The sequence below is a fragment of the Hemiscyllium ocellatum genome, chromosome 20, assembly GCF_020745735.1.
Source record: "Hemiscyllium ocellatum isolate sHemOce1 chromosome 20, sHemOce1.pat.X.cur, whole genome shotgun sequence".
Classification (NCBI taxonomy): Eukaryota; Metazoa; Chordata; class Chondrichthyes; order Orectolobiformes; family Hemiscylliidae; genus Hemiscyllium; species Hemiscyllium ocellatum.
The window spans coordinates 28134973-28160238 of NC_083420.1; the positions used below are offsets into that span (position 1 = coordinate 28134973).

At 40.3% G+C, this 25266-nt stretch overlaps 1 protein-coding gene across 1 annotated transcript in view; it reads left to right on the plus strand.

Annotated features, from left to right (window-relative positions):
* Nucleotides 1–24987, plus strand: part of LOC132825590 (ankyrin repeat and fibronectin type-III domain-containing protein 1-like) — a 117300-nt gene extending 92313 nt beyond the window's left edge. The window contains exons 15-18 of the mRNA XM_060840970.1: nucleotides 21895–22061; nucleotides 23402–23612; nucleotides 24441–24874; nucleotides 24961–24987. Of these exons, the coding sequence (XP_060696953.1) occupies nucleotides 21895–22061; nucleotides 23402–23612; nucleotides 24441–24874; nucleotides 24961–24987 (839 nt within the window). The remainder of the gene's footprint in view (nucleotides 1–21894; nucleotides 22062–23401; nucleotides 23613–24440; nucleotides 24875–24960) is intronic.
* Nucleotides 24988–25266: the final 279 nt, after the last annotated feature.

The window sequence follows — 25266 nt, forward strand, 5'->3', positions numbered from 1 at the left end:
GCACGGTGACGAAACATCTGAAAACAAACCTTTCAGCTCAGCGAGGAAACCTCCATCCTGAACCTCAACCTGAGCTATAAATCTTCTCAAAACCTGGCTATCTGTGTGGGTGAGGGGGAATTTATAAAGTGTTTTAATTTGTAGAATTGATAAATCATGCCTGCTTGTACCTCCATTCTACCTTCTCAATTGGCTCCATGTATAATGATTCCCTTGGTATCCAAAAATCTATCAATCTTATCTTGAATATTCTCAACTACTGAGCATTCGTAGTTCTCAAGAATTGCAAATTCAAAAGATTCACATTCTTTTGAATTCAAAAATGTCACTTCATCTCAGTCATAATGCTTTGACACCATATTCTGAGATTGTGAATGCCAAGACTTCCAAGCCAATAGAAAAATCTTCCCTGCAACTATCATGTTAAGTTCTATGCATTTTATTTGCTTGATTCGTCTCTCGTTCTCTTAAACTTTAGTGAATTTAGGTCTCGCCTATTTAATCTTACTTCTAAGGGAAATTCGTAATTACAGGAAGTCTTCAAATAGACCTATGCTGCTCTTTCTGCAAATAAAATGTACCTTAGGTAAAAAGATCAAAACTATACACAATACTCCACATATGGTTTCATCAAAGCTTTTTTAATTAGTTTGAAACTTAGTTTTAAACTCTAATCATTTTGTAATAAAATCTAGCATGCCATTTATTTTCATAATTCTTGCTGTACCTGCATTTAACTTTCTAGATGTCATGTCAAAGACGTGCAGGTTTCTTTGAATACGAACATTTTCCAGTCTCTTAACAATTAAATAAATTCAGTTTTTCTATTTTTCCTGTCAAAGTTGACAGCTAAACTCTTCTTCACTTCACAATTCATCCCCCACTTTCTTGCCAAACATTTAATCTATCTATACCTCTTTGCATCTAATTCACAGTTCACTTTTCCATCTAACTGTATCATCAGCAAACTTAAAAATCACACAACACCAGGTTATAGTCCAACAGGTTCAATTGGAAGCACACTAGCTTTCGGAGCGTCGTTCCTTCATCAGGTGATAATGGAGGGCTCAATCCTAACACATAGAATTTATAGCAAACATTTGCATTGTGATGTAACTGAAATTATACATTGAAAAAATGATTGTCTGTTAAGCCTTTCATCTGTTAGAATACCATGATAGTTTTACTTCTTTCATGTGAAAATCACAAAACCTGTTTTTTTAAAAAGTTGCATTCTCAGGTTAGCTGTTAACAATGGTGATAGCTAGACAATATGTTGAAGGTGTTAGCCCCCGTGTTCTCTGTCTTTGCCATGATGTTTAGATTAATTCTAATCTAAAAAGTGAGATAACGGAGTTTTACATGAATTCATGCAGCTTTTGAGTTCAGAGTTCTACATGAATGCATGCAGTTTTTGAGCAAAGTACAATGTAACCCTGCAAATTCACCCCACAAAATATATGTATGTATGTGGGTCTTTGTCTGTGTGTGCATGTCTGTCTGGGTTGGAGGTTGTAAGTGTGAGAAAGTGTATGTGTGTGTGTGTGTAGTGAGTGTAGCATGTCTTAAGTCTGTGAGGGGGTGCATATGTGAGTGTGTGTGTCTGTAAGGGTGTGTGTGAGTGTCTGTGTGCGTGTCCATGTTTATGTGTGTCCGTGTGTATGTGTACAGGACTGCCTGTGTGTGTGTGGGAGTGTGTGTGTGTGTGTAGGAGTATCTGTGTGTGTGTATAGTGCAATGGTGGTCACCTGTAATGTGACATGAACCCAAGGTTCCGGTTCGGGCCCATCTTATGGGTACCGAACTTAGCTATCAGCCTCTGCTCGGCCACTTTTCGCTGGTGCCTGTCCCGAAGTCTGCCTTGGAGGATGATCACCCGAAGGTCCTAGGTTGAATGTCCTGGACCACTGAAGTGTTCCCCAACAGGGAGGGAACACTCCTGTCTGTTGATTGTTGTGCGGTGCCCATTCATCTATTGTTGTAGCCTTTGCTCGGTTTCCCCAATGTACCATGCCTCCAAGCATCCTTGCCTGCAACATATAAGATAGACAATGTTGGCTGAGTCACATGAGTACCTGTCATGTAAAGGTGAGAGGTGTCCCCACACGTAATAGTGGTACCTATATCCACACTCTGACATGTCTTGCAGCACCTACCGTGACAGGGTTGTATGGACTTGTCCTGAGAGCCGGGCAGCTTGCTATGAACAATGATCTGTTTGAGGTTTGGCGGTTGTTTAAAGGCAAGTAGTGGAGGTGTGGGGAAGGTCTTGGTGAGGTGCTTATCCTGGAGAGTTCCCTCCCAATTGGGGAACACTTCAGTGGTCCAGGACATTCAACCTCGGACCTTTGGGTGACCATCCTCCAAGGCGGACTTCGGGACAGGCAGCAGCGAAAAGTGGCCGAGCAGAGGCTGATAGCTAAGTTCGGTACCCATAGGGAGGGCTTCAACCAGAACCTTGGGTTCATGCCACATTACAGGTGACCACCATTGCACTATACACACACACAGATACCCCTACACACACACAGGCACTCCTATACACACATATACATGGACAGACACATACACAGACGCACACACAAGACACCCACACACACCCTTACATACACACACACACATACACACAAAGACCCAAATACACATATATTTTGTGGGGTGAATTTGCACTTGCAGGGTTACATTGTACTTTGTTCAAAAACTGCATGCATTCATGTAGAGCTCCGTTATCTCACTTTCTAAGATTAGAATCAATCTAAACATCATGGCATAGACAGAGAACACACGGGCTAACACCTTCAACATATTGTCTAGCTATCGCTATTGTTAACAGCTAACCTGAGAATGCAACTTTTTAAAAAACAGGTTTTGTGATTTACACATGAAAGAAGTGAAACTATCATGGTATTCTAACAGATGAAAGGCTTAACAGACAATCATTTTTTCAATGTATAATTTCAGTTACATCACACTGTAAATTTTTCCTATAAATTCTGTTAGGATTGAGCCCTCCATTATCACCTGATGAAGGAGCGGCGCTCCGAAAGCTAGTGTGCTTCCAATTGAACCTGTTGGACTATAACCTGGTGTTGTGTGATTTTTAACTTTGTACACCCCAGTCCAACATCGGCATCTCCAAATCAGCAAACTTGGATCCCTCATTTAATTCAAGGATAGTGATTGTAAATAGGAGGCTTATGACCTTATACTGGCAATAACCCACTAGATACATTCCACAAATGAAAATGACACCATTATTCGTGTTCTTTGTTCTTTTTACTATTAATCAAATCACACGTTGATTAATCACACTTTTTTTCCTGAATCTTTTCCTCCCTCTAACCACTCTTCCCCACCAATTCATTTCAGTAAACTTTTATTATGAGTCAATTTGCTTCATCAGGGCATTGATCCAAATCTACTTTAAGTTGTGATTATCTCGCCAGATGTCTACTGGTGCCCCAAGAATCAAAAACCTTGCCTCCCACTTTTTCAACTCAGCCTTCTAATCAGTATCTTGCCAATTTGCATGTGACTCACATGACAATTCTGAGATTATTATCTGTGTGATTCTGTGTTTAAATTTTGACCGGAACTCCACAAACTCTCTCATGTGAACCACATCCCTAGTTATACCTATGCAATTGGATTCTGTATGGTTCATGATCATTGAATCCTTCCTCCTCCTCCCAACTACTCCTGGAACACGAAGGACATGCCCATGAACCAGGAAGGCAACACAACCTTCAGAAATCATAGAACAATCCTCTTGTTCCTGACTTCTAATGACCTGCACCCTTATTTGACTGTGCAGTCTCCTGAATCAACATATCCATCCACTCCCTTTAACCTCTGATGCACTGCTCAACAATTTTATGTTCAAGTTTCCTAAAATCCATATCTTACTGTGGATGTCAGTGTCCAGATCACAATGTCCTCTGCAACTCCCAAACATTGCATTTACAGTAAACCATTTACATTAGCAATCCTATATGTTGTAATTATAATTTATTGATTAAAATGTGTTTTATATATATATTTATATATACACACACACACACACAATTCATCTTGTGTTTTTCCATTTTTTTAACTAAATATTTAGTCAGATTTAAGATGTAGATATTATCTGTAAACATGTTCCTGCTGTCCCTTTATGTTATGTGACTTCTTCCTCAACTGCATTTGCAGTGTGTCTCTTAATCCTGTCAGGGTGCTTAATACTGTAATGTCCTACAAGTACTTTGGTAAGGGTGTTTATCACTAACACAAGTGTGTTTAACATTGTATCAAGGGTGTTTATTACTGCTCTAGGGATGTTTAATGCTGCTGTCAGGGGTGTTTATTGCTTGAGGGATATTTAATACTGCTGTCAGGTTATTTATTACAAATCTGAAGGTACTTACTACTGCAGCACAGATACTTAGCATCATTCTCTGATTTTCATCATTGATTCTTGGGTATTTGCTAAAGTTATCGAGTAAAAAGTGAGGTCTGCAGATGCTGGAGATTAGAAAATGTGTTGCTGGTTCTAACTCAGCACCGCCCTCCTAACCTGCAATTTTCTTCCTGACCTCTCTGCCCCCACCCCACTCCGGCCTATCACCCTCAGCTTGACCTCCTTCCACCTATCACATCTCCATCGCCCCTCCCCCAAGTCCCTCCTCCCTACCTTTTATCTTAGCCTGCTGGACACACTTTCCTCATTCCTGATGAAGGGCTTATGCCCGAAACGTCAAATTTCCTGCTCCTTGGATGCTGCCTGAGCTGCTGCGCTTTAACCAGCAACATATTTTCAGCTATTTGCTAAAGTTACGAGGGAAATTGATGCTCCAGCAAAGCGAATTTAATGCTCCTGCATGGTGTACTCTGCATACATTTTAACCAATGTTACTTTGCTTTATATTTGGATGTCTCCTGTGCTGTGACAGTCAAATAATACCAATGTATTAACTTTGTGCTTTCTGCTAACTCTTGAGAATGGTTGATATCTATTCAATACCTTATTGCTTGCTTCTTTACATATTTAAGTTCTTTGCTCCAAAAGACTCTGCTTGTTTATTTTCCATAGTTATAATTATGCTTTCCATATTTAAATTTTTTAAAAAATGTTTCAATGTTTTGCCCCTCTAATTGGCCTGCTAATTGCATTGTCTAGCTTGTGTATGTTGTCATAGCCACACAGGTTTACCAAAATCTTATAGGAAAAATACTTTTTACATTTAAAAATAGAACGGAAAATGGATAATTGACTTTAAAATAAGATGTAATCAGAGGATCAAATGGCAGTAAGATTGAAATTGCAATAGAAGTATCTTATGGATTTACTAGGTGTTATTGGCCAGATACACAAAGGAACTAATGCATAGTGATTCCACAAACGTAATAGTTGCAGAATAAAATTCAACAGAAGAAACAAAATTACCTTATTGCAAACAGCTGAGATTTAAACCCATGGTGTCAATGCTAACATTGTCAAGCACCATTTGTGTGGACAATGTGAATACCAATATTAAAGTCTCAGTATTGTTATAAGAAATATCAGTTCAGACATTTTAGAGAGTAGCCTCATGTCAGTCTGCCTGGGAGGCACAGACACCAAATAGGGAAGATGAAAGGAAGAACATAGCCTAGAATTGACTAACAGGTAGATAAGTGGAGCTGACTATCAATTTGAAGGCCAAGTTGTATCTTCTCAATAGACTGCACTGCCCTGCATCTGGAATAAAGCCAGAAAACTGCTATTGCAAGGAGTTTGTTGCCAGAAAATTCCAACCTCCTCGGTGAACTAAAAAAAATTAAAAGAATCTTCACTTTCTTCTTGAATCTTGAAATATTCTACATTAATACTGACTTTTTTTTTAAAGATCCAACTGTGTGCTACCATAATCAACTTTTCTGTGTGTTTGTGTGTGACTTGTGTCTGAGTTTAAGTGGATCCTGTTGTCATTACATTCAAGTGTAGAGATGTAGACATTTATTCTTCCTCTTTCTTAAAATAAAACTTTTCTGACATGTGTCTGTTCGTGAGAGTCACAGCACTCAAGGGGTGTCAGAACACATCTTGCTACTTCCTTCAAGAGGTGGTAAACGGGTGAGCCACCATATCATCACTCAATTAGCCACAGCTATATTGTAATCTTGATACGTTAATGCCAGGTGAGTATGAATACAGTAAATTGATAGGGAGCATGAAGATGAAAACAAGACTGACACAGGTAATAAATAAAATAGCAGTTTAATGTCAATTATAGAAAACCTAAAAATAATTGGTATATTTATGTAGGGAGTAAGGGGACTGGTGGAGCCTAACATGGACAAAATGAATGATACTTATATAGAGACACAGGGCAAAACCAGAATACTTAATGTGCACTTTGGATCGGTGCTTACTAAGCTGATGCTGACAGATGTTGGCAAAAGTAGGTATGGTAAAGGGAATGGATATGGTGAAAATTGTTACATAGGAACTCTGGGAAATGCTCAGAGTGAACAACTTACCTGGGCTGGATTTCTTGTATTGAGGTTGTGGACGAAAATTGGAGTTTGAATCTTTCAATCTTCCTAGATGCAGGGGGAGGTGCCAAAGAATTGGAGAGTGGCAAAGATGACATCTTATTAATGGTGTCAAGATATTACTACTAAGTACAGACTAATCAGTTTAACACCAGTGTTACGTTTTTTGGAAATATTAAGCAGGAAAAAAATCAAGTACATGGAAAGGTTTGAGAGTAATAAGGATAATCAGCATGGTTTTGGAAAAGGCAGCTAGCACTTGACCAAGGAAGTCACAAGGAAATTGAAGCAAGGAATGCAGTGAATGTTCTTGACATGAATATTTAGTAAGTGTTTGCCAAATATCACAAAAAAAAACTGGTTAACAAAGTTGAGGACCATGGAATAGGAGGTATTAAGGACAGCAATAAATATCAAGACAGAAGGATGAAGGGCAGTGGTGTTACCCAAGTTTCAGTGCCATGATATGTATTGACCATTTGGCTATGGGAATACATACAAAAATTTCTAAAACTTACCAATGATACCCAAAATAGAGGAATAGCAAACACTGAAGATGATATCATTTTACTGCAACAGCCTAGCAGAATGCACAGATAAGTGACCGATGAAATTTAATATGAATAGAATATCCTTTTTTTGTCAGATGTACTCAAGTACAGATCTACAGGAGTACAGTGAAAAGTTTTACAATGTCACCTCTTATGGCGCCATGTGAGGTACAATTACCTTGATATAAATCTTAGATTGAAAAGAGGAATAAAAAAGAAAAGTAGTTGAAAGGTCATACAAACAACTTAGTCATATAAACAAATTATATGTAAACATTACATTGCATTAGCTGAGTGCAGGGGCTTCCACACATGGTGTGACCGCCCACACCAGACCCCAGTCCACAACGGTCCTTGCCGGCATCTGCTCCGGAATGGCTTCTCCTCATCAGCTCCAGTCCGGGACGGCTGCTCCTTTATAAAAGGCAAGTTAGACTACAACTAAAATATTATGTCTAGTTCTGGTAATCACACTTGAGGAAGGATGTAAGAGTGCTTTGAAGGGATGCCAAGGAGATTTACAAGAATGGTTGATAGGTGCAATTATTTTGGTGATATCATTAAATTCCCCAACCCTAAAGGGCAGATCAACCTTCCAGAGTGAAAGTGTTGGGATGCCTAACTGCATATAATTGTATTGCATCAAAATCACAATTTGGCTGAGTTATGTGCTTGCTGCAAATTAAATTCTACCCAATTGAGAAATTTGATCCTTCAAATACCAAACTGCATACAACAGGTGACCCTCACTTCCTCCGTGACTTTGTGGTGTGCACTTATTGCTTTGTCTTTTAGTAATACACATTTTAAGATTGTTTGTATTGAGTTAGATGTAGGGTCTCCAAGTTTAGTTCAAGCAACTAAAAAGAGAAAGATGGCTTTGTCCATGGTCCAGGCTGGAGCTAAAGCAGATAAGGGGAGGAGACAAGTTGTGGCCGACAGGCAGGCTAAAGTGGCTGAGAGGAGGGAGGGTCAGTGGTTTAATTATGGGCACTGTCTAGGCAAGAGCGAGTCTGGCTGTCCAGAGTGGAAGGATGAACTTGTAGTTTCTAACTTATCCTGTGTTGTTTGGGACAATGGTTGGCAAGACTAAAAGACTAATTCAAGATGGAGGATGGGAAAAATTTCTGGCTGTAACAGCTGCTCCTTTTTTGAGGTATTTTAGGTGCTGGAGGTGATTTCCTCGAATTCCAGGAGCAGCAATTACTGTTTTATGTGCTGTTGCATTGTTTTGGAACTTTGGGAAAAAAAGTCAAAACAACAGCAGTTTTAAAAGCGAGAAGAACAGACAAAGGAATCACATGGTGAGGTCAGTGCAGAAGAGAGAGAAAGAAATAAACTGACACTGCCTTTGCTGTTTGAATTCATGGATCACTGGACATCGGAGTGCACCTGGGAAAATTAACAAACAGTGAAATTCACAACTGATCTTGGAGGAACTGTTGGGTGAAGTTCACAGCACAGAAACAGATAAGTGTATTGTTGTTTTAAGTGTGACCTACAGAAAGGCTGCAGTAGTGAGTAGAGTGGGTTCTTTCTTGATTATGTGGTTTTGGAGATATGTCTCTTGATTAAGCTTAAAATATAAGCCATAACTATTAATTTAACCTGGGGCAGTGTTTGTAGAGGAATAAGACAGTGTTATTTTCTGGGTTTGTAGATTGTGAAGAAGCAAAAATGGCCTTTAGTAGAGTGAAATGTGCTTCTTGTCAGAAGTGGGAGTTTAAAGAGAGTTTAAGGATTACTGCGGATTATATCTTCCATAAATGCTGTTGGTTGCAAATCTTATCAGATTGAATGGATCAGTTGGAGAGATGGTTAGAAGCAATGAGGAATTTGCAACAACAACAGTATGTAATGGCTGGCACTTATAGGAATGGGGAAAGTCTAGATACAGTTACATAGATGGGTTAACTCCAGGAAAGGTAAGAGAGATAGGCAGCTAGTGCAGGAGTCTTTTGTGGCTATACACATTTCAAACAAGTATGATGATTTGGAAAATGTAGAGGGGGAGTGGATTCTCAGGGGAATGTAGTACGAACAGCCAAGTTTCTGGTATTGAGACTGGCTCTAATCCAACGAATGGTATGTCGGGTTCCAAGAGATCAATTGTGTTTGGGGATTCTCTAGTCCGAGGTATAGACAGACGTTTCTGTGGCCAGCGGTGAAAAATCAGAATGATATGTTGCTCTGGTGCCAGGATCAAGGATGTCTCAGAGAGGGTGCAGAATGTTCTCACAGGGGAGAGGGACCAGCAAGAGGTCATTGTCCACATTGGAACCGACATAGGGAGGGAAAAGGTTGAGAGTCTGAAGGGAGATTACAGAGAGTTAGGCAGGAATTTAAAAAGGTCCTCAAGCGTAGTAATATCTAGATTACTCCTGGTGCTACGAGCTAGTGAGGGCAGGAATAGAAGGATACAGCAAATGAATCTATGGCTGAGGAGCTGGTGTATGGAAGATGGATTCACATTTTTAGATCATTGGGGTAGAAATGAACTGTACAAGAAGGATGGATTGCACCTAAATTGGAAGGGGACTAATATACTGGCAGGGAAATTTGCTGGAGCTACTCGGGAGGATTTAAACTAGTAAGGTGCAGGGGAGGGACCCAGGGAGATAGTGAGGAAAGAGGTCAGTCTGAGACTGATACAGTTGAGAACAGAAGTGAGTCAAACAGTCAGGGCAGGAAGGGGCAAGGTAGGACTAATAAATTAAACTGCATTTATTTCAGTGCAAAGGGCCTAACAGGGAAGGCAGATGAATGCAGGGCATGGTTAGGAACATGGGACCGGGATATTGTAGCAATTACAGAAACATGGCTCAGGGATGTGCAGGACTGGCAGCTTAATGTTCCAGGATACAAATGCGACAGAAAGGATAGAAAGGGAGGCAAGAGAGGAGGGGGAGTGACGTTTTTGATGAGAGATAGCATTACAGCTGTGCAGAGGGAGGATATTCTTGGAAATACATCCAGGGAAGTTATTTGGGTGGAACTGAGAAATAAGGGATGATCACCTTAGTGGGATTGTATTATAGATCTCCTAATTGTCAGAGGGAAATTGAGAAACAAATTTGTCAGGAGATCTTAGCTATCTGTAAGAATAATAGGGTGATTATGGTTGCAGACTTTAACTTTCCAAACATAGATTGGGACTGCTATAGTGTTAACAGTTTAGATGGAGAGAAATTTGTTAGGTGTGTACAAGAAAATTTTCCGATTCAATATGTGGATGTACCTACTAGAGAAGGTGCAAAACTTGACCTACGCTTGGGAAATAAGGCAGGGCAGGTGACTGAGGTGTCAGTGGGAGAGCACTTTGGGGCCGGTGACCATAATTCTATTAGTTTTAAAACAGTGATGGAAAAGGATAGACCAGATCTAAAAATTGAAGTTCTAAATTGGAGAAATGCCAATTTTGACGATACTAGGCAAGAAATTTCAAAAGCTGAGTGGAGGCAGATGTTCACAAGTAAAGGGATGGCTAGAAAATGGGAAGCCTTCAGAAATGAGATAACGAGAATCCAGAGAAAGTATATCCCTGTTACGGTAAAACGAAAGGCTGGTAGGCATAGGGAATGCTGGATGATGAAAGAAATTGAGGGTTTGGTTAAGAAAAAGAAGGAAGCATATGTCAGGTATGGACAGGATAGATAGAGTGAATCCTTAGATGAGTATAAAGGCAGTAGGAGTATACTTAAGAGGGAAATCAGGAGGGCAAAAAGGGAACATGAGATAGCTTTGGCAAATAGAATTAAGGAGAATCCAAAGGGTTTTTACAAATACGTTAAGAACAAAAGAGTAACTAGGGAGAAAATAGAGCCCCTCAAAGATCAGCAAGGCGGCCTTTGTGTGGAGCCGCAGAAAATGGGGGAGATATTAAATGAGTATTTTGCATCAGTATTTACTGTGGAAAAGAATACGGAAGATATAGACTGTAGAAAAATAGATGGTGACACCTTGCAAAATGCCCAAGTTATAGAGGAGGAAGTGTTGGATGTCTTGAAACGCATAAAAGTGGATAAATCCCCAGGACCTGATCAGGTGTACCCTAAAACTCTGTGGGAATCTAGAGAAGTGATTGCTGGGCCTCTTGCTGAGATATTTGCATCATCGATAGTCACAGGTATGGTGCCAGAAGACTGGAGGTTGGTTAACGTGGTGCCACTGTTTAAGAAGGGTGGTAAGGACAAGCCAGGGAACTATAGACCAGTGAGCCTGACGTCGGTGGTGGGCAAGTTGTTGGAGGGAATCCTGAGGGATGGATGTACATATATTTGGAAAGGCAAGGACTGATTAGGGATAGTCAACATGGCTTTGTGCGTGGGAAATCATGTCTCACAAACTTGATAGAGTTTTTTTAGGAAGTAACAAAGAGGATTGATGAGGGCAGAGCAGTAGATGTGATCTATATGGATTTCAGTCAGCCGTTCAACAAGGTCCCCCATTGGAGATTGATTAGCAAGATTAGATTCCCTACAGTGTGGAAACAGGCCCTTTGGCCCTACCAGTCCACACTGACCCTCCGGAGGGTAACCCACCCAGACCCATTTCCCTCTGACCAAAGCACCTAACACCATGGGCAACTTAGCTGGGCCAATTCACCTAACCTGCACATCTTTGGACTGTGGGAGCAAACCGGAGCACCCGGAGGAAACCCACAGAGAGGAGAATGTGCAAACTCCACACAGACAATTGACCGAGGGTGGAATTGAACCTGGGACCCCGGTGCTGTGAAGCAACAGTGCTAACCACTGAGCCACTGTGCTGCAAGTTTAGATGTCATGGAATACAGGGAGAACTAGCCATTTGGAAACAGAACTGGCTTAAAGGTAGAAGAGGGTGGTGGTGGAGGGTAGTTTTTCAGACTGGAGGCCTGTGACCAGTGGAGTGCCACAAGAATCAGTGCTGGGACGTCTACTTTTTGTCATTTACATAAATGATTTGGATGCGGGCATAAGAGATACAGTTAGTAAGTTTGCAGATGATACCATAATTGGAGATGTAATGGACAGCAAAGAGGTTACCTCAGGTTACAACAGCACTTGACCAGATGGGCCAATGGGCAGAGAAGTGACAGATGGAGTTTAATTCAGATAAATGCAAGGTGCGCATTTTGGGAAAGCAAATCTTAGCAGAACGTATACACTTGATGGTAAGGTCCTCGGGAGTGTTGCTGAACAAACAGACCTTGGAGTGCAGGTTCATAGCTCCTTGAAAGTGGAGTCACAGATAGATAGGATAGTGAAGAAGGCGTTTGGTATGCTTTCTTTTATTGGTCAGAGTACTGAATACAGGAGTTGGGAGGTCATGTTGCAGCTATACAGGACACTGGTTAAGCCACTGTTGGAATATTGCGTGCAATTCTGGTCTCCTTCCTATCGGAAAGATGTTGTGAAACTTGAAAGGGTTCAGAAAAGATTTATAAGGATGTTGCCAGGGTTGGAGGATTTGAGCTGGGGCTGTTTTCCCTGGAGTGTTGGAGGCTGAGTGGTAACCTTATAGAGGTTTATACAATTATGAGGGGCTTGCTTAGGTAAATAGACAAAGTCTTTTTCCTGGGGTTGGGAAGTCCAGAACCAGAGGGCACAGGTTTAGGGTGAGAGGGGAAAGACATAAAAGAGACCTAAGGAGCAACTTTTTCACACAGAGGGTAGTACATGTATGGAATGAGCTGCCAGAGGAAGTGGTGGAGGCTGGTACAATTGCAACTTCTAAGAGGCATTTGGATGGGTATATGAATAGGAGGGGTTTGGAGGGGTATAGGCCAGGTGCTGGCAGGTGGGACTAGATTGGATTGGGATATCTGGTCGACATAGACGAGTTTGACCGAAGGGTCTGTTTCCCTGCTGTACATCTCTATGACTAAGTCACAGGGAGCTTGGGACACTGGGCATGGACATTTACTTCTAGGGATATATCTGATAGTACTGACTCATAAAATATATGTTGACAGTCAAAGAGGGGATTTGGATGGGGAGTTAGAAGAATGTATGGTCAGAGAATGTATGGCGTCATGGGTGGGGTCATGGAAGTTGATGGTAAAGGTGACATTACGGATGTGAGGGTGAAAGGGTCAAGATGGTAAGGAACTCAGGGCAAAGTTGGAAATTATGCTACGTATTAATAGATTGGTATAAATGGTGGGAAGGCTCCAGGGTAATATGGATTACAAGACAGAAAAAATGTGGGAATCTTATTGGATGGCAAGGAGGGGGTTTGTTCTAATAACAACAAATGAAGTGCATTATCTTCATATAGTAAACTAAAACATCCTTCAATTTCAAGAAGGCACACAAAGTGGGAAGAAGTTGTTTTCAGTTTGCAAGCTTTACGATTAAACCTTTTAGCTGACTAGAGGGGTATTCTACTAATTGCGAGATATTTTTAACTTATTCTGTTCAGAGGTGCCAATGTACACTTTCACAGCAGGTTGGATTTAAATGCAGGCCTCCTGATGCAGAACACAGGCACTATCACTGCACATAAGAGCATTCCTCTACTAATATTGAATACAGAGGATGGACAATTGTGCTCACTGAGGTTTCCTTCCCAATAAACCAGCATAACTCCAGAACACATGGCATCACAAACATTCCAACTAAATCCCCATTAAGTCATGGAGCCATAGTACATTGTGGCCTGATGGTGACATGTTTTCTAAGGTATGGAAGCAATCATAGAAGAAGATAGAGAAATGCAACTCAACATGTGCCAGACAAGGAGAAGTGTGGAGACAGATTTAGACTGAAGGGTTGGTGAGTGTCAGTTTTCAATAAGTTGATAGTGCCTTACTTTTATGGAGTGCAGTAGATCATTTATCCTCTTTCTGCACTGAATCCAATCCAGGTTTCTGTGCAAAGGTGCTGACCTGTGGTGTGGTTTCAGACCAGGCTACAGGATGGGCTGACTTCCTGCAGCCATCCCTGAAGAAAAGGATCTCTCTTTTGGTTTGTATAAGGCTGGGAACAGAACCCAAATGAGATGTCAGTTATGTTTCAAGAAGGAAGATAGTTTTTTTTTACAACTGCAAGAGCTTACTTAAGGTGTTCATTCTGCAAGCAGCAAAGTTAGACTAAGCTGTTTCCTGCCAAAATGGCTGATGACATCATCATGTCATGTGATCAGAGTCTTAAAGTGACAGTCCACCATGCTTAACAAATACCCAACATCCCTCCCACTTTACATCAGAGGTTCCTACAATGAAAACATGGAAACACCTGTCATTAGGTAAGATGTTCCGAAGGATACCAGTTACTGTGTGACTGCACATCTGTTGATGTTTCTCACTGGCTTTACCCTTGGCTTTACCCTCTGCTTTCAGCGTTCTAGAAACATCATCTGTTGCTGTCTTTTCCTGAGCCGAGTGAATGTCTAAAGATTTGGGGTGGCTCAGTGCTTAGCACTGCTGCCTCACACTGCCAGGGTTCAATTCCACCCTTGGGCAACTGCCTGTGTGGAGTTTGCATATTCTCCCTGTGTCTGCATGAGTTTCCTCTGGGTGCTCCACCTCCGTCCCACAGTCCAAAGATGCGCCACTTCAGTGGACTGGGCATGTTAGATTGCCCAGAGTGTCCAGGGATGTGCAGGCTTGGTGAATTAGATATGGGAAATGCAGGGTTGCAGAAGTAGGATGGCGGGATGGCAGTGGGTGGGATGCTTTTTGGGAGGGTTGGTATGAGCTCGATGGGTCAAATGGCCTGTTTCCCCACTGAAGGGATTCTATGATTCTAGGTTTGTGATAGTCTCTACGAAGGTAATCTCTCCCTCAGGGGCTTCAGTTACTGTTCTGTCCTCAGGTATATCCAGGCCTCTATTTGGCAGTTATTTGTGGATCTTCAATTAATTTTGTCTCTGGCACATTCATTCTGGTTGTCAGGACTCAATCTGCATATCTTCTCCATTCTACATGTCTGTGTTACAATAATAGCTGGTACTCATTTCTTGCCAGTGGTGTTATTCATCACAAAATCTTTTGACCTCTTTGGAAAACATGGAATTTGGCCTTGTTCTCCCATTGGAAAACTCGATTCTGTTGTTTCCTGTCATGGGTAGTTTCAGCAAACAAAATGCCACTTGCAACTGACAATTTACTATGAGCAATGCTGCAGAACTTTGAGTTGTTGAGTTGATTGTGTTCCAATATATTAACACAACTTGGCTCAGTCTTTTGGATAATGCTCCTTGTTCATGAGTTATCTTCTAAGGAATGTCAATTGTCGTAACTAAACTTTTTGCCAAGCCATTTGTGAGTGGGTGATAAGGAGCTGATTGTTTATGTTGAATTCCTTTCAGCTTTAGATAGATAGTCCATAAACTCATGATTAAAAACTGTGGTCCACTATCATTAACAAGTTGTTCTGGATCACCAAACATTGCAAAGCTCTCCCCAGTCTTTCAATGGTTTTCTCTTAAGAGGTTATTTTCATTCTAGTGACTTGAGGCAATTTAATATGTGTGTCAACTACTATGAAAAAGATTCACTCTTCAAAAGTCAATATGGATTACTTGCCATGGCCTTTCCTGCCTATCCCATGGATGTAATGGTGCTAATGAAGTTAAGCAGCTGCACATATGCCCACTCTCAATTTCAGAGTCAAGCTCTGACCATCAAAAATAGCTTCTGGCTATCTTTTTACTTACACCAATGCCACAGTGACCTTCATGTAGTTGACTTAACATACTTTTCGTTAACTGTGGTTAAATGATGACTCTTGTTCCCCATAGGAAACAACCTGCTAGTACTGATAGTTCTAGCTTCTGTGTGACAGATGGCTTCAGTTCTGGGGTTGTTCCTGCAATCTTGCCACGAAATGCCGCATCTGTCACTTTTGGTAGTACTGGACTATTTCTAGTGTACTTCATTACCAGAGTGTTCTCTATTTGTTTGAAGTAGAAAGTGTCTATATATGCACTGTTTGTAGTTGGCAAAAGTAACATAGAGCACCTATCAGCATTCTCATGCAAGCTGGATTCTAACACTTAAATGTACAAGTATGAGCTGATAACAATGCCTACCTCTATATATAGTGTGCTGCTAGAGAATGCATTTCTATATGAGGTCCAAATATTGTGGTTTGTGGTCTGTTAATAAGGTAAATTCCCAGCCATGTAGGGATTGGTGGAATTATCTAATACCAAACATGGTTACTATAGCTTTGTTTTGTATCTGTGTAAAGTTTCCTTCTGCTTTGTCTAATGAATTTTATGCAAAAACTGTTGGTTTTTCCTCACTATATGGTTAGATGTGAGGAGTGACTGCTCCCACTCCATATGGTAGTTTCAACAGTAATTTTGGATCAAAATGTTTCAGGACTTTTGATTTTGAAGCCTCTTTGATTTTTATAAAAGCTCTTTCACACTAATCTTCCTATCTCCAGTTCTTGTTTTAATTGTGCAAAGGCTTGACAATGATTGGGCCAAGCCTGTTATAATAATTTAATAAGTCCAAAATTAGGTAGTATGATAAAACAAAGAACTGTGAATGCTGGAAATTGAATCAAAAGCAGAAATTGCTGGAGAAGTGCGGCTGGTCTGGTAGCATCTGTGGAGAGAAAGCAGAATTAGCTTTCAGGTCCAGTGACCCTTCTTCACAGGACTCAAAACATTAGCTGTTTTTTCCCCACAGATGCTGCCAGGTCTGCTGAGCGTTTCCAAAATGATTGTAGTTGGCTTTCATGTTGAGGTGCTGGTGCCTTGGAATAGACTTTACTTCAGAAGATGATTCATGTAGTCCAATAGCATCGATGACATGGCCTAAATGTTTGATGGAAGATTTGAAAATTTCATTTCTGTCCTCCTTTAAGCATAGATCATAATCTTCCAGTCTACTATCTTATCTGGAAAAGCTGACCTCCAGCTGGACCAGAAGATAGATCATTGATTAATCACAAAGGATACTGTTCAGTGCAGAGTACTGGATTAATAGGACTCTAAAATCAACACAGATGTATGCCAATCCATCTTTCTTCATCACTGGTATGATAGGTCTGGCCCAAACACTGACATTTATCAAGGACTCCCATCTTGACCAGTCTAAGTCTGCCTCAACCTTTGATTTGAATGCATAAGGAATTAATATAGCCTCACAACATTTTGCTTCATTCTCATCCTGGATTTTTATTTTGACAAAGATCTCTTCCATGCTTCCCAGATTCCCAATGAAAACAACAGCGTGTTTTATTAGAATTTAGATAGATCAGTCTCAGAATCTGACAAGTGATTTACTTTAGCCTCGATGAGTTTGATTTTCTCCAACCACATTCTTCCCAATAAAACCAGAAGTATTCATTTGGCAATGTGTAAGGTCAAGTCTTCAAACTGACCATATAACAGAACATTCATTTTGACATAACCCTTTAAAGACACCATTTTGCCTATGTTCATTCTTAGTACAATCTTTGCGAGTTTCAGTGCAACATAACTCAACTGTTTCTAAAACACACTTTTAGGTATTTACAAAACCATTACTCTAGTGTCAATCTCCATTCTAATTCCTTTGTCTTTCAGTAAGGTAGTGACCTAATATTGGTTAGTATTGCCAGCAATGGTCAATTTGTTTTATAGCAGTACTCTTCAGTACTCTTCCCCATGGTAGGCTGATGGAGAAAGTGAAGTCATATAGGGTCCAGAGTGTACTAGCTAGATGGATAGAGAACTGGCTGGGCAGCAGGAGACAGACAGTAGTAGTGGAAGGGAGTTTCTCAAAAGGGAGAACTGTGACCAGTGGTGTTCCACAGGGGTCTGTGTTGGGACCGCTGTTGTTTGTGAAATACACAAATGATCTGGAGGAAGGTATAGGTGGTCTAATTAGCAAATTTGCAGATGACACTAAGATTGGTGGAGTAGCAGATAGTGAAGGGGACTGGCAGAGAATGCAGCAGAATATAGATAGATTCGAGAGTTGGGCAGAGAAATGGCAGATGGAGTTCAATCCAGGCAATGCAAGCCGATGCATTTTGGAAAATCCAGTTCAAATGCGAACTGTATGGTAAGTAGAAAAGCCCTGGGGAAAATTGATATACAGAGATGTGGTTGCTCAGGTCCATTGTGCCTTGAAGGTGGCAAAGCAGGTCGATGAGTGGTCAAGAAAGCATATATGGCATGCTTTCCTTTATCGGACAGGGTACCGAGTACAAGAGTTAACAAGTCATGTTAGAGTTGTATGGGACTTTGGTTTGGCCACATTTGAAATACTGCATACAGTTCTGGTTGCCACATTAGCAAAAGGATGTGGATGCTTTGGAGAAGGTGCAGAGGAGGTTCACCAGGAATGGTATGGAGGACGCTAGTTATGAAGAGAGGTTGCGTTGATTAGGATTATTTTCATTAAAAAGATGAAGGTTGAGGGAGGACCTGATTGAGGTTTCCAAAATCATGAGTGGTAGAGACGGGGTGGATAGTAAGAAGCTTTTTTCCTGACTAGGGGACTCAATAACTATAGGTCACAAGTTCAAGGTGAGATGGGAAAATTTTAAGGGAGATGCGTGGAAAGTTCTTTATGCAGAAGGTGGTGGGTGTTTGGAACACATTGCCAGCAGAGGTCGTAGAAGCGGACATGATTGCATCATTTAAGATGTATGAATGGGCAGGGAGCAGAGGGATACAGATCCTTAGAAAATAGGTGACAGGTTTAGATAGAGGATCTGCATCGACGCATACTTGGAGGGCCAAAGGGCGTGTTCCTGTGCTGTAATTTTCTTTGTTCTTTGTTTTTGAGTATGTGGGCTTTTCTCATGCTTTTTTTGTAATACAGATTTTCATCCTTTTCAATTTCTGTACTCTGACTGTATGTTATCCACATTTCTTCTTCAAACGTGCTCATTCAAAATGCCCTTTGTTGCGTGTCCTGTTGGCAGTTTTAAATTGGCATTGTGCTCATCTTTCAGCTGCCATTTTGTGAACTCTCTTGCTGGAGTTTGGCTATTGAGCTGCCCAGTCTGACAGTTGCATGGAGGCTTCTATTTCCGGTAATTTTCTTAAGTCAAGATTCCATTCCATCAATCACTTCTTCTGGACTGCTTCACATCTTAAGCCACACAACAGTCCATCTCTCTAAGCATTATTTAAGTTGTCTCTGAAAGTTCACAAAATTCTGTGCTACTTAAAAATTGCTATGAACTGGAAGATAGATTCACCATCATGCTGGCTGAATTTCTGGGATCTGAACCTTTCAATGAACACAATGGTTTTGTAGAGTTCTTACTATTTCTTCATCAGTTCAGAATCCAGCTTCTCTTGCTGCACCAAGCTCTTCAGGAAGTTAAAGGTTTTGTTCCCCAATAACACTCAGAAACGCAAGGACGAATGTGTTTGCTTCAACAAAATAATGGAATCTCTCTGGATAGAAGTTCCAGCTCTCTGTATTTCGTGATTTAGTCCTATAGCACCAAAATTTCTATCTACTTTTTAGAAGAAATGAGAAAGGCCTTTGTAGCATGGTAGATCAGATTAGATTACTTACATTGTGGGAACAGGCCCTTTGGCCCAACAAGTCCACACCAACCCTCCAAAGAGTAACCCACCCAGACCCATTCCCCTACACACAGGCAGTTTACCATGGCCAATTCACCTAACCTGCACATCTTTAGACTGTGGGAGGAAACCCACACGGAGAATGTGCAAACTCCACACAGACAGTTGCCCGAGGCAAGATTTGAACCAGGTCTCTGGTGCTGTGAGGCAGCAATGCTAACCACTGTGCTGCCTGTGGTGTGCTATGAAAATCTTAGGCTTTGCTAACTTTACTACTTCTCATTTAAAACAAGGTATTTCTGAGTTCACCTGTTTTTCTTTGAGGGGAAACCTCTATCTCAAAACTTTTGCCCCCATGTAAGGTACTTGTTACTTAATGTACCTTCAGGATGGAACATGAGGTGAGTTGTTCTGCACTGTTCACCTCTTCCTTGTGGTAAATTCCTTCTCCTGATGAAGGACTTATGCCCAAAACGTCGATTCTCCTGCTCCTTGGATGCTGCCTGAACTGCCATGCTTTTCCAGCACCACACCCTTGATCTCCAGCATCTGCAGTCCTCACTTTCACCTCCCTGATGACTGTACTTACTTCAGTGCAGTGATGGTGTTTTTTGTTTTGTTTTCATCGATGTACATCCAAGACCTGCAGTTAAGACCATGATTTTGTTTTTTTTTCCCCTGATAAATCAGTGGGGTTTTTTTTTCCCTGATAAAACCCTGTGGATCGCAAAGCAGTATGAATTCTCATCATTTCAAGAAGCACCAGAAGATTGAAGTGTTCAATAACCACAGTTGCTGTTTCAAGGAAGTGTTCACTCTGTAGACAGCAAGGTTAATCTAAGCTCTTTGCTGCCCAAAATAGCCAATGATGTAATGTGATTGGAATCTTAAAATGACAGTCACTACAGTTATCAAATAAACATTGGTGAAACAGAGTTTCTGCTTGATTTATGATATCTGTGGGTGGGGCAACCAGTACATGTTCCAGGTTTGCACTGAGTAAAGTATTATCTGGGCAGTCAAACCTTCATCACCAGAGATTCCTGGTGGGGAGGATTTATGGCACTCATCCAATAAGATTCAACACTCATGCATGTTAATTAATTCATAAGTGAAGTAATGAGCTGAAAAACATATGATTGTGCAAAAACACACATCCTGGCCCCAAAAGTGACAACCTTCAATGTGCTTAATGCTTTAGATTTCATAACAGATGATTCCATCGGAATATGGTTAGCGAAAAAAACTAGATTTGTGAAAGTTGGTTTATTGTTCTTGGACCAAAAGAGATTGAGGATAGATCTCTTGGTGGAGGTGAAAAGATCATAGTAGCTTGAGAGAAGGTAGCTTAAAGAAAAGCTGTGTGCAATAGCTGAGGGTGCAAGGTCCTAGGGATGCTGATTTATAATGTTTTGGCAAGAGATACAAGAGAGATGTGAGGAAGAGCATTTTTTGTACACAGCAGTGTAATTTAACATTAACTCCTCATCCAAAAGATGGCAGAGCAGAAACGAAAAAAGATTTTTTAAAAATAGCATTTGAGGAAAATAAACTTAAAGAACTATGGGAATAGAAAGAAGGAATGGAACTAACTGGATTGTTGTGCAGGCAGTTTACATGGACTCATTGGACCAAATGGGCTATTTTGTGCTGCAATGGCTCTCTTATACTAAAGGTTGAATTTATATGGCCACAATTTAAAATGTGTTTTTTAATCTATTTTCAAAGCTAGCATCTATACTGATGGAGTGATACTTCTCTAACAAGTTGCAGAAAAACATCTCTTTATTTTAGCAATGGACAAATTTTAATTTCAACATTATAACACAGATGCCTGATGGCTGTCCATTTTATTGACACATACTGATGTATTTTAATGTAATATTCATTAAAAACACAGACATGTCCCCACAAGAATGGTATAGTAACATGTCACATATTATTTTCAATATAGTAGCTTTAACAATGTTTTCTAATAACACTGAAACAGATCTCAGCAGAAATCTGGATAAATGACTTGTACACTGAAACATTAAGTTACTGATGTTGAAAATCCATAAATTATTCACAATTTTGTTTTACTGGACTTTTCAAATCAAATATTCTGTAATTTATTTTTAAAAGGTAAAACAGTTTGGCTCCAATTTGCTAAAATGGTGCGAACATCTGATAAGAAGTCTGAATGTAAATTTAAAAGATTGAGGTGTTGACACTGCTAGCTTTGTGTTTTGAACCATCTTTGAGTGTTACTGTATTGCATACAATCTATAGTATGGGTATTAATAAAGCTGTGTGTAAGGATATGAATAAATGAATATTTCAGCCCATAGACAATTTGTTATCTGTCTTTCAGTGCACTTCTCCACCTATGACAAAGCGTTCATCAGCCAGTATTGCCAAGTCTCAGCACTGCTGGAGTTAGATTTGCTGCTTTCCCAGCAGGCACTGAGGGAGGCATTTTCTGATTCTGAGGTAGTGGCAGCCAAACAGAGGCATCAGCAAATCCAGGACTTTATTCAGGTGAGCACATCCTAGACAATGGCCAGCATGTTGTATTGATAGAACAAAGTTAAATAGATCAGTTTTCACATCCTTCATCAATCAATCCATATTTAACTGAGGACAGACTGGGACCTCCTCTAATAAGTAGCTTTTGCTATCTTGTTAAAAGTGTTGTGGAGGTCCTGGTATTGGACTGGGGTGGACAGAGTCAGAAGTCACACGACACCAGGTTATAGTCCGACAGATTTATTTGAAATCACAAGCTTTCGGAGTGCTGCTCCTTCATCAGGTGATGAAAGAGCAGCACTCTGAAAGTTTGTGATTTCAAATAAACCTGTTGGACTATAACCTGGTGTCGTGTGACTTCTGACTTTGTTAAAAGTGAACTGTGAACAACTCAAAGGCAATAGTTTAAAATAACCTCCCAATATCATAATATCCAAAATAGTCTGTTCATAGATTGAACAATACAGTTTGTTCAGAATCCACTAAATAAAACCGGTTTCTGCTCATACATTGGACCATGCTGAGTGAGCTGTTTATTTACAAGCCAAACATTTCTAGGATGATGACAACACTTCAAAACTGTGCTCATTTAAAAAAAACCTTAGCTTATTAATGTTTGACAGTAGTAAATTCCAGAGGATAATAACACTCGAGAAATCCTAATATATTTTTGAAGCAAAGTTTTTATAAGTCTCAAGTGCACTGTACAGATAGTCCTAATGGCAGTGAGGAATAGATCAGAGGGGTGATCCAGAATATATCCTCAGTCTGAATCTGTTCCTAAAAATAACAGACAAATTTTAGGTGTTGATGGTGAATGTACTCTGTGACAGGAATATACAATGAGAATTTGGACAGCAAACTCAGACCAGACTGATGCAATGAAAGCTTATTCTGTCATCTGGCTGGGTGAGTCTGACATAAATGAAATTAGACTCTCTCACTGCACGTCCAACACACAAACTGTCAATCATTTTGCATCAGTTGTCAGTTTGCTTCAGAAAGTCCATGGAATTTCTCTTCTCGGAAGTAAAAATGTGAGTTAGTGGTGGGCACACTTCTTAATTTGAAGATGGGGTACATTGATAGAATGGTGTAGAGGGACAATTACTCTGTAGCTAGCTCATGCTGCACTTGATAAAGATTATTTAATGCAAGTGCTGGGAACCTGAATTCAAAAGTATTCTATTCCACAGCATAAACATTGCTTAATTTAGTTGACAAATGTGATTAAATTTGTGAGTACTCGATTCCTGAATGCTTGTTGAGTGATGATGTGCAGTATAGCTTTCAGCTCTTTTCTGTTTGAAATATACTATTCTATCTGGCTATTAAACTTTAATTTTTTTCAGCAAATGGAGGAGATCTGGCGGGATATGCGCTGGATAATGGATGTTCTACAGTATGCAAGGTACAAACAGCCTCCTGGGGGCATTCGATTGACCTTGCTGATGGATTTTACCACAGATATAAAAAAGGACAATCTGCAATCTGTTTCAGCCAACTTAGATTACTTGCCCTCCCCAACGCCCTCCCCAGAGACTAATCGCAAACATCCCACTGGTAAGTTCAGTAAAATACAGTACCAGGTACAAATAAACTCTGCCATTCATTAAAACATTGAATCTGATTCTTTTAATTGTGAAAGAGACTGTTTTGCTCTATTACTTTGCTCAGTTGCTTAAATTAAAGCTCACTTACCCCATTTAGTCTATCCTATTTCACAGCCGCAAGTCAGTGAAATGATGAAATTTCTTTGCACCAAATTCTTTCTTGGATCACTGACATAGGATCCATTTGTTTCAGCAGTCTGAAATATCTTATATCAATGGCTAATTTTGATGTGAAAAGCTACACACTGAGTAGCAACAAATTACACTACATTTGGGACAACATCACTGAATATTTCTCATTGAACATTTGCATGTGTATTTTCCATAGGAGGGTCTAAATGAGGAAAAGGAAAAGGCTAGTTGGTGATTTACTCCTTCATACTTAGGCCAACAGTTGTTCCCTAAATGCTTTGCTGAAATCAGTTAGTGCAGCACAAGCCAGGTACCAAATTGTACTTATGCAATTTCCACATTTCTGTTGATACCTAGCTTTTATCCTCCATTTGCTTTTCTATCCACAAGCTGTATTCTGTTTTCCCAGGATTTTGACCCCTTTCCCTCTAATATGAGATTTAAACAACAGTCAAAATAAAACTGGATAAAAAGGTTTCATTTATAATTGTTAGTTCATCAAATGGGCTTCACTGCCCTAAGTATTATTTCTGTGCAATTAATGAAATCTGATTAAGAGCTGTACCACTCACTCTTTAGTTAATCCAGTGCTCACAGTATCACAGGAACCACAGCAATATTTAATGTATATGCTTCGCCCTTCCAGACTCACATGGGATATCAGATGAGGAAGGTTCTTCAGAGGTATTTTTGGCCACTGACAGTGATTATGACTCCAGCAGAGCTCAGAGCCCTCGAGAGGTGGATCTCATCTGTTTATCAGCCCTTGACTGCAGCAAAAGATCTAGTCACAGTCTACATGATGGTGCTCCTGATGTTCTTCAAGCACATGAACTCAAATCCCAACAAGTAAGCAGCAGTCATGAGGACACAAGGCACACACCGCTTTATGATAGTGATTTTGTGCTTCCAAGCAGACAGCTAGAGCTTTTGCATATAACAGAAAAAAGACAAGCCTACTGTGTCAGAACAAGCAGCTTTGATATTCCAACTCAAACCTTCCATGTTCAAAGGAAGTGTTGGTCACGACCTGAATCCATGGATGAATGTTCAACAGAACAAAAGTCCAGAGAATCAAGTGTAAATGGACATAGGCCCTCTGTATGCTTCAAATCAAACACCTCTCTTCATTCTGATGATATTTCACGATTAACAACTCATTCCAGATCCCAAGATTCTGCAGACTGGATTAATCCTCCTCAAGAATCCCTGCAGAAAGAAGAACAAATCTATGAAGGGAATAAACCTCATTCTGTGAGTTTAAGAGTTTACCCCCAGTACAATACAGGACTGTCCAAGGAAATAAGTGTCAAGGTATGCTGGCTTTCAGTATTTGTTGCAAAATCTAATTAGGTTCAAAGACACTGTCCAATAAATGGACTCAATGGGCTGAATATTCTGACCATGTTATGGTAGGATTGAAAGCAGGGAAATGAAGTAGTAGTAGGAAGATGGTCTGCACACACTGCATT